Source organism: Panicum hallii, chromosome 1 (genome assembly GCF_002211085.1).
Source record: "Panicum hallii strain FIL2 chromosome 1, PHallii_v3.1, whole genome shotgun sequence".
Classification (NCBI taxonomy): domain Eukaryota; kingdom Viridiplantae; phylum Streptophyta; class Magnoliopsida; order Poales; family Poaceae; genus Panicum; species Panicum hallii.
Genome location: NC_038042.1, coordinates 48,635,856 through 48,645,617, shown reverse-complemented (window position 1 = coordinate 48,645,617; position 9,762 = coordinate 48,635,856). Strand labels below are relative to the sequence as shown.

The 9,762-nt window shown below is 51.3% G+C and overlaps 1 protein-coding gene across 2 annotated transcripts; it reads left to right on the top strand.

Annotated features, from left to right (window-relative positions):
• The first annotated feature begins 2,028 nt into the window (after window positions 1-2,028).
• Window positions 2,029-5,461, top strand: LOC112894646 (SUPPRESSOR OF GAMMA RESPONSE 1-like). Of its 2 annotated transcripts, XM_025962418.1 has the most exons (6): window positions 2,029-2,365; window positions 3,098-3,236; window positions 3,352-3,538; window positions 3,633-4,129; window positions 4,653-4,970; window positions 5,054-5,461. In XM_025962418.1, the coding sequence occupies exons 1-6, from the start codon at window positions 2,358-2,360 to the stop codon at window positions 5,105-5,107; spliced, it is 1,203 nt and encodes a 400-aa protein (XP_025818203.1). In that variant the 5' UTR covers window positions 2,029-2,357; the 3' UTR covers window positions 5,108-5,461. The 2 variants fall into 2 exon arrangements, with proteins under 2 accessions (XP_025818203.1, XP_025818210.1); XM_025962425.1 differs by lacking the exon at window positions 2,029-2,365 and having other exon boundaries at window positions 3,130-3,259.
• Window positions 5,462-9,762: the final 4,301 nt, after the last annotated feature.

Sequence of the window (9,762 nt, the reverse complement as noted above, 5' to 3'; positions counted from 1 at the left end):
GGTTCCTTTTGATGGTTGTTCCAGGTTGGAAAGATCTGCACAGTGTCAAACCCAAAGGCCGTTTGGCAGGTTGAAATTGGGTAATCCATCCCGAGCTCTGGAGTGGATGTTTTTTTTTCTTTTTGCGTCTGCAAATGATTTGTTCGTTTGTTGAGCAACTTGTGGGAGGGCGGGCAGGGGCATGTGTGTGCCTGGACGGAGTCGAGCTGGTGGGAGAACAGACTGTTCCTGTCGGGCGTCCACCTCAGCCAGACTGACAAACATGCCGCGAGTTGGCTGGTCGTGTTGGCCTGTAGCCCTGGAAACAGCCCCCCTTTCCTCCCTGGTGCGGCCCTACGCGTCTCGTTTGCCTTGCTGTATCAGGGCATCCTGTGCCTGCACTGCACGTTCCTGAACAGTGGTCCAGAGGAGAGATTCTGAAGCTGCTGAAAGATTTCGGGTCTACTGAACTGCGTGAAATCTCGATACGGCGGCTCATGGTCTCCGGCGTCTGGCCAATACCGCAGGTTTCGGACTCGTGGAACATCAGAAGCTGCCAAGTGGCCGAGCGTTGAGATAGGTCGTGCGACTTTATTTTTTTGTTCAGTAAATACGTACAAAAAAATCTCATGTTCTACTTTTGAGATGTACGAAGCCGATAGGACTGTACAATGCGCCGCTGGATCGCCTGAGGCCTGGCCCGACTTGAGTTCTTTCTTGGAGAGGGACCCGAGTTGAGTTCGTGACCGCTTCGTTTCCCCGGGGGCGAACGCGCGTACGGCGCCGCGGGCGGTTCCTCCTCCTTGACCTCGCTCGCCGCCCGTGCCGCCGTGTCGGGTCCCCATCGGCGTGGATCAGGGTCGGTCGCCGCCGCCCGCAGATATCGTTCGACCGCCCATCCGCGCGCGTGGAGCCCTGTAACTTCGTCGCCGTGGCGCCACGTGCCGGTGGCAGACCAGAGAAACGGCTCGGAGCTTCCGGCTAAGTGGCTAACGTCCCGTGACGCGGTCGTGCTACGCGACCACTGTTGCCGGCTCAGCTCGGTTCGCAGCGCCCGTCAGGCGTCAGGCAAGTAGAACTCGACTACTCGAGACAGCCACCACTGATGCCGTTGCTTTTGGCCGATTCTGCGGTAGAAAGTTTCAGAAACTTTGGTTGTACGAAAATTTGGTCGGTACGATCCGCGTGGGGAATTTCTAGGCCCACTAGCCTAATCTCACATCAGCTGCTCTGTCCGCCGCGGTCCGAACTAAGCGCATGTGCGCTGCTGGAGTGTTGACCTGCTCGGTCGTTTCTACATTTAAGAATCGCTTGAGAGTGTTGACCGGCCACCGGGTCGCTCAACCGCACGACCATCGCCACGCGCGGCACGGCACGGCACGGCCGGCGATCGTCGTCCATCCCTTTTGCCCCCTTTCCCCTGTGTCAACCTTTCCATGTGTAACCTTAATATTAATGAACGTCCCCTCAGACAAACCTACTAGCTCGACACTGTTTCTGATGATCAAATGAACCAGGGGTAAGTTGCAGAGGTGAGGACAAGGGATGCTGGTGGGAGCTTGCTGGAAAGCAGATCTGCGCGACGGGTCGTACCGAAAGTGCACTCGCTTTTCTCGTCGCTTGCGGGTGGGCTTGGTAACCCCGGCGCCACGCTAGTATTGTGGTAACAGTGAGAAACCACTGCATGAAAGTGAAACTTTGGAGAATAAAAAAACACACCATTTCCCACGTGACGGATCGCAAATGCGGTCGAGTCGCGGACGCTGTCGTCTCGCCCAGCCCAATGTTTTGAAGAAAAAGAACATTTCGGCCCAATCGTACGCAAGCTTACGGTCCGAAGGAGGTGGGCCGTGGGCCGTACATTTGGAAAAGACACGGAGCGGAGCTGGAGATGGGCCCCGCGAGGCGAACGAGCGCTCTCGGATCTCGGGTCGCGTGCGCGGCTTGCGAAGGAAGGAAAGGGAGGGGGCGAAGGAAGCTGCAACGGTCGCTCCAATTACTGCGGTGGCAGCAGCGCTCAGGGTTCCCGAGGCAAAAAGCAGGCGCGGGGCCTCAGAAGCAGAGAGAGCTGCGGCTTCAGGGGGGGAGGCGGAGGAAGACATACCAGACAGGCTCCGCGTCTCCCGGCCCGCGAGCGCGAGCGCGTCGCCTTCCCGGTTCCCGCCGCGCCGCGCGAGCTTTCCCGCCTTCCCACTGCGAGGAGTGAGAGGGAGGGGGAGGCGTTTATAACCGCTCGGCGCGGGGGCCAATCCGACCGCGCACGCGACCGGGCCAAGCAGGGGAGCGGCAGGCAGGAGGCACCGTTCCGCCGCCGACTAGCGCCGCCGCCACGACGTCCCGCCTCCGCCTCCGCCTCCGCAGGCCGGCCGCGCGCATCCATGGCGAGGTACCAATCGTCCTCTGCGCCTTCCTTTTTTCCGGCCCCTCCCTCCCTGTTTTCCCCTCGACTTCATCATCGTTAGGGGTTGCTTATTGCTTCGTGGTTGTCTCGATCGCGCGGTGCATTTGGGCTCCTCAGGTTTGGTTGTGAGGGGGTTCTTGGTGCTGCGACGGTTCCTTCTTCTCCACACCTCCCCGCCCCGCGCGCGGCGGCCCTAGAGCGCTGCGATTTCTCGATCGTGTCGCGTGTCTGTTGGATTGGATTTTTTTTTGAATAATAGGAATTGCTGAACATTTGCATGGCATTGAAGGCCCCAAATCGTGGCAGGGTAGTGCTGATGGTTAGCATTAGCTAGAAGAACACCATGATTTTATTTGATGTATGGCTCATTTATATTTTCGTATGATACAATTTTGGAGCCATGTCCAGAGTGGGGGATAGGGGGTGGGGGTTGGGGATAGAAGGAACAGATAAACAGAGCTGTTCACCGTACTACCCTGATGTGTGATTTGTTCAGTCTATGCTTTGCCACTGGAGTCCAGCCACCAAGTTGTCTTGCCAGGTTAAATTTTCAAGAACAGGGCACCAAATCACTCCATTGTTTTTGTTACACATAGACTACTAGCTTAAAATGCATACATTTCAGCTTATTTAGCTTGATTGTCCTCAAATTCTCTCGTGCAAGTACTCGTGTTGTGACCCAGCACCAATATGGTAAATATGTCCCTTTTGTTCCAGGTCATGGCTGATAACTGGTAGGGGCATTGCTAAGAAGATAAGATACACAGCTCCTAGTGCCAATCACAAAATAAGTGAGTTTATTGCAGAAGCACGGAGGGAATGTCCGAACTGCAGTCATGTCATTGATAACAGTGATGTAAGTACATTTGTTCTATTTAGGTGAGGTACAAAGGAAATTTGTCTTTCCATTCAATTCACCTGGAGATGTTACATATTCTGAGCAAGATTTTGCTGCATTTCAAATTCTGCAGGTTACCATGCTGTGGCCTGGGCTGCCTGCTGGAGTCAAGTTTGATCCATCTGATTTGGAGTTGCTTGAACATTTAGAAGAAAAAATTGGCCTGGGAGGTTCAAAGCCACATGTGCTCATTGATGAATTTATTCCAACTATAGATAACGATGAAGGAATCTGCTATTCACATCCTGAAAATCTTCCTGGTAGGTAACTCTTTCTTGATATTTGTATTTGGCTATTTTCTTATGAATTTTTGGTGTACTCGTGTTCTAAATTTGGTTCTTATTGACCTTGTAGGTATGAAAACAGATGGTAGCAATGCTCATTTCTTCCATAGACTTTCAAAATCCTATAATTGTGGCAAGCGCAAGCGTCGAAGGGTCATAAGCTGCAGTGATAACACTGTTACTGATGACCATGTGAGATGGCACAAGACAGGGAGATCCAAACCCATATATGACAATGGTGTTAAGAAAGGTTGGAAGGAGATAATGGTGCTGTACAAAAGTTCGCAAAGAGGTGGAAAGCCTGATAGAGCTCACTGGGTAATGCATCAGTATCACCTTGGAGAAGAGGAAGATGAAAAGGATGGGGATCTTGTTGTTTCCAAAATCTTCTACCAAATGCCAAATAAGAGTACAGAAGTTTCTGGAACAGAAACTGCTTATGATGAACCCGACGCATCTGCTTCAGTGATTGGTCCTAAAACTCCAAAGACAAATACCCCACAGCCACGTCATCCTAATAATAGTCCATGTGAAACTGAGAAGAATGCTTTCATCCTGCAGGATCAGGTAACTCACATCAACTTCCTTTGGGATCATTGTGATGTACAAAAATGGCTAGATCAGTATAAGCCAGTTTTAGAAAATGCACAAGTAGGCATAAGAGAAGTTGCTATTGAAAGTGATGTGTACAGAGCTATTTGTATTACCTCCCACTAAGGCCAGCAGGGAACTAGTGCTGGTGATCCAGCAGAGATCAATTCATAATCATGTTTCAAAATCAGCAGCAAACAATTGTTTACTTTATAGATGACTTAGAGTTTGTATAATCTTTTTTTTTACTTTATTGAAGTAGAGAATCACTTCTATTAGTATCATGGAAATATACATATTTTTGAACTAACGAGCATGAGGTTGTGGCATTGTGCCTATTTCATTGATAGAGAAGTGAGTATCCTGGAAACATGTACAGTAAACTTTTTGACATGACAGATATGACATGCTTTATATGCTTGCAATTCCCGTTGATGCATTGCCAAAATCTTGTTTTCATGACCATGCCCAGTACTCTAACTTTGTGGTCTCGATACAGCTACTACTGCAGGACGAAGGAGAGCCTACCATTTCTATTGTTAGCCTGGAGGATGATGCAGTGAACCCTGCATGGTGTGCTGGAGCTGAAGAGCAGCAGGCTGTTGGAGGGGCATCTCGGGCTCAGCTGAACCCAGATGAACCTCTGCTCTGTCGTGAAGATCCGAATTCCTTAAACGACGAAGCACTGTTTCCCTTGGACTATCCGATTCTGTCCCAATGCAGGAACGAGATCCTTGACAGGAACCAGAACACATTTTACGGGTTACCTGATCTCCATAATGTGGATCTTGGAACGCCTCCAGACCTTCAGCTTGGTGTAAGCCTATCCTTCTGGTGTTCCCGGTGCCAATATATTGCTCTGACAAATCTCATCATTTTTTTTCTTTTGTTTTGCGTCAGGACTTGCAATTTGGTTCCCAGGAAAGCCTTGGCAGCTGGCTGGACCGCATCTAGGGTGATAACGAGCGTTAATATTTTCGCTCCAACTGCATGATCGAAGAGCATGCTTTTGCACAGGATATGATGGTACTCGGTAGCAACTATTTTGGGGCTTGCACAACACAGACATTGCATGCTGGTATTAGTGATGTATTGTGTTGAGCCATCAAACTGTATCTGGAAACAAAGAACCTTTTCTTTTCTCTTTCGAAGAATGATGAACCTTTAACATCTGACGTATCACAAAAACTGTAGGCCTTGAAAACTAGTTGCGTGGCCGGTGCAGACCTGCATTATTGCCCCCAACCTGTGTAGGCCGTGGCTTGTTTGGTTGGAGGTACTTGATGCAAGGGAATGAGAGTTCAGATATATGAGATTAAAATTATCTTGTTTGTTTCGTGGGAGGGGGAGTTCACTTAGGATGGATTAGGATGGAGAAAGGGAGTTTAGAAACTCAATTCCCACCGGTCTCTTTCCATAAGGAGGATGGTAATTGGAAGGAAATTCTACTTTAAGATGAAATCAAATGATCTTAACCGTTCATCATGACTTATGATTTTCTATGTCAAAACCTACCTACCAAATAGAGGATATGAATTCCCTCTCCAACTTCCTTCCTTGGTTCCCTCCACGAACCAAATAAAGAATTAGGACTAAAAATTAAATTTTCAAATGAATTCCCTCGATCAACTCTCACCACTAATTTTCAGGCCCCTTTCTGTTCAATTGCCAGCCCGGGCCGTGAGACCCCCAACTTTTGGGTAGTTATCAGCAACATAGGCTCAATCCCACAAACTGCCGGCCCACCACTTTGCCAACTCTTTGCCCTCCGAGGAAGTCCAACAGGGAGCGCTCTTTATGCCGGCCCCCATGTGGTTAAGATCGCGGTTTGGTTGGTAGTAACCAGAGGCTTAACCACACGCCGCCTCCTCGTCGGTCCGTTAACTTGGCGTAGCCCATACTGTGTTGGGCTTTTCGGCTCACGTATGGCTTTTTCCGGCCCACGCTTGATGAGTCCCCGAGTTTTTTCAGTTATTGGTCTGATCGATCGGATCCCAGTTTTGCTCACTTCACCGTGCACAAACCAAGAAACAGACGACACGAGACTACGCTCTTTTACCAACAGCCTGCCTGCAGCTTCTCTATGGCTATCCGTTTGTCATTTTAGTATTTCTAAATATATAGTCTTTAATACGCATCTAGCTATAGCTATATATTACGTCTAGGTGCATAGCAAAATTTGTATATATAGAAAAGCTCAAACGACTAATAATTTAAGATGGAGTGAGTATTTGTTCGAAGCGCACCTTTCTACATAGAATATCGTAATCTGCGACAACATATTTCGCTGGATTACACGACACGGTGACTACTGCGTGTTTGCAACAGTGAGGTATTGTGCTGACTGCTCAGGCTTCAAACTCTCTAAGGAAAATAAGAGCCTTCTATTTTTCTTTGTAGACGAAATGAAACATCTGGAGCTTGAACAGCTGGAAACTATACAATTAGATATATCTTGAGTACCCAACAACCTAATTGTGTAACCACTAAATATTTGATGCCCCACGCAGTCAATTTCAGTTCCAGAGGAAAATCAATCCAGGCATTAGTGATTTTTTTTTCTTTTTGAAACGAACCCAAGCATTAGTGGTGCTGATACAAAGCTCCCTTTTAAATTGGAGGTTAAAAGGATGCGTGAATGGATATATCTACTAATGGCGTGCTTGCAAGATTTGAAGCTTACATGTTCCTAGCAGGTATTACTCTGTTAGTGTTTGGCTGCCCAAACCCCGTATGAATAATTGATTATATATTTCCTCGTTGATTCTGGGTAGAGAATTTCGGAAATGTTAGGGGTCACGCGCACTACTGTAAGTGGACCGGTTGCAAAAATCCCATGAGCAACCCAACGGAGCTTCCGTCACCGTCGCCGCCGCTTGTAGCACCGTCGAGTTAAGGTTGCGGGGTTGCTGGGGTTAGGGTTCCGGGAGGAACAGCCGGCGGCGAGGTCACCGCCGGTAGGGGTGGTGGTCGATGCGGCGGTTTTAGGGTTTTGGGTTTCTGTGGGTGGGAGGTGGCTCCATGGCCGGCGGCTATAGGGTGAGGTTGGGGGTGGCGGTGGCCCAGTGATGCTGGCGGTTCGGTCGGCGGCAGAGGCGAGGCGGCGCGGGACCCTCGGTGGGTGGTGGTCGGCGGCAAGGGTAAGAAGAAGGCCGGGGCTGCGGTGGTGAGGCAGTGGGTGGTGGGTGGGGCGGGTGGCACAGCGGCAGCCGCAGCCGGCCGGGGCTGTGGACGAGGGGAGCGGCGTCGGGAGGAAGAAGATGGGAAGGAGCGCATGGGCCGGTCTTCTTCTATGATAAATTGGATTCCAGTCATATATGTGATTGCGAATAGCCTCTAGAACTTCACGATCCGCACTCTCCACTCGAATTCACCCTGCTCAACTCTTTACATCGAGCGTGACATCCTGTTGTTGCTCCAAAACATGGACGTGGAACACACGCAGGAGGCAAAACGGATATGACACGCACCTGCTTCTGCTGATACTATTTTGGGGGAAAACATGTGCAAGGTGTATTCGGCGATGACTTGGATATTTGACCGCTACCAAAGCATATCCATAAGTAACATATGCTAGCTGAGTAGCTGCTGTTGTTTTCTGCAAGTGAGGACGGAGTTGCTGCAGCAGAGCGTGCTGCTTAGATCAATGAAGGCCTGCAAATGTGGCCACGATCAGTAAGGGCCAAACGCTTGAGAGTGTCGATTGGTGCAAGGAGCAGCTGCAGCCTGCAGGTGCGCGGGAATCAGTGTCGGCGCGGTTGAGGGGCCCTGCTAATTGCTAGCATGCACTGCTTGACAGCCATTTTTACCTGCCTGATCTCTTGTTTCGTTAACCGTACCAAAGCTGTTGGTGCCATTTGTACATGCATGACCTGAGCGTCCATGCTTGTCCGGTGGTCATTGGTAACAGCTGCCTCACGTCTACAGTCTACTGCAAAAGGACTCAGCAAAAACAAGTGGATATGCACTGAATGGTTCATGCACACTCCAACGTGGACACATGGCTTGTTTGAACGTACCGAAAACCTCACGTAAGTCCCTCCTCCTTGGGGGCGGCTCGGGCGGAACCTGCTCCCCCGAGCGCCGCCGCACCCAACTCTGCTCCCCGTCTCGCCACTGCCCAAGCTACCGCCGGAAGCCCGAACGGCTGCAAGGAAGGCGGCGGTGGGCTCCACCTTCCCTCCTTTCTCTCCTTTCCTCCCCCTCGTCCTTTTTTAGTGGCTGGCCCGTTCATGGCGGCGGCAGCTTTTCGCCGGTGACCCGCGGCCGGATCCGCCTCGCACTTGGCCAGATCTGCGCCCTTCACCGCTGGATTTGCTCTCCCAGAGCCTCTGCGCGGCGGGGTGCTGCTCCAGCTGCCCCCACGGCCTATACGGAGGCATCCGCGGCCTGGGCGGCCGAAGGGGCGCGGCTGCAGCGGCCCCAGCGTCTGCGATGGGATGCGGCTGTTGCAGCAGTGTCGTCCGCGGCCTGGGCTGCGGCGTGCGAGGCCCAACTTCAGCGGTCCCGTGGCCTGCGCGCGGCCCCTGGTGGTGGCGTGCTCGGCGGGGACGCCCATGTTGTGCACGGCGGCGCCAGGTGACGACGGGGACACCCGTTTTGGTCACCTGCACCACTCTTGCTGCGGTCAGGTCTGCTGCCGTCCCCCCCGGGATTGGCTGAGGTGCTGGCGAAAGTTTGGACGGCGATGTTTGCGAACGCCGCTACCTCCTTGGAGGCATCCTTTTGCACCTCTCTGCCTCTCCGTGCCGGATGTTGCGGGTGAAAACCTAACCCATCTTGGGCTGGTGTCGGCGGTGCTTTCGGCGACGTAACCTTCGAAGGCGATGTTAGGCTAATCCGGATGGCAGTGACGGCCATCAACAGGGTGTGCTACCTCTTCTCTTCCTTTCTTCCTCCTTTGAAAATAAAAATAAAAAATGTTGCTTGTGTTGGTGCGGCTCGCGTCGAAGACCCCATCCGACCGAGCAGGGTGTGCAGAGGCTTTGGACGACCCAATCCGACCGGGCAGAGTGAGTTGAGGTCTAGGTCGATGTCCCAGTCTGACCTGGGCAATGGGGTTGAGTCATGGTGGTGGCGCGGCGGGTGGTTTTGAGTGGAATCGAGTTGAGTTGCGCAACCGTGTTGATGTCCCAATTCAACCGGTTATTATTGAGTCGAGTTGAGAGGAGTTTTGCGGTCGTGCTGGTCGGTGGTGGTGTCGTGTTGGTTGTTATGATGCCCATTATGGATGTCATTTCTTGTTTTTTAATATAATCGGCAGCTTTCCTACTTGGTTCGTTTAAAAAAACTCACGTAATCAAGATCCCTTGAGAGGCTAAGATTCACTAGGGCAACACCCAACAAGCAGCATAGTTCAGTAGTTCCTGAACGTTTATGAACTAATCGGCGTCGGACTTCAGATTTACTCGCCCTGCAGAGTATTAAGGCCTGATCTTTGCTAACTGCCGAGCCCACCTCACTGCTGGTGCAGCATTGCGATGCAATAACGTGTGAACGCACATCGCTTGGCCCCGTGCCTGAATTATTGATGTGCGATGCTGCCTGTGGGCTGTGGCGATGCACATGGCCTGAACCATCAAAAAGAATTGTAAGAGGGTTGGCGATTT

Bases quoted from the DNA above. Each gene is read 5' to 3' on its own strand.
- LOC112894646 (XM_025962418.1), top strand. The intron at 4,130-4,652 runs GTAACTCACATC...GTCTCGATACAG, and splicing joins CTTTCATCCTGCAGGATCAG to CTACTACTGCAGGACGAAGG. The intron at 4,971-5,053 runs GTAAGCCTATCC...GTTTTGCGTCAG, and splicing joins CTCCAGACCTTCAGCTTGGT to GACTTGCAATTTGGTTCCCA.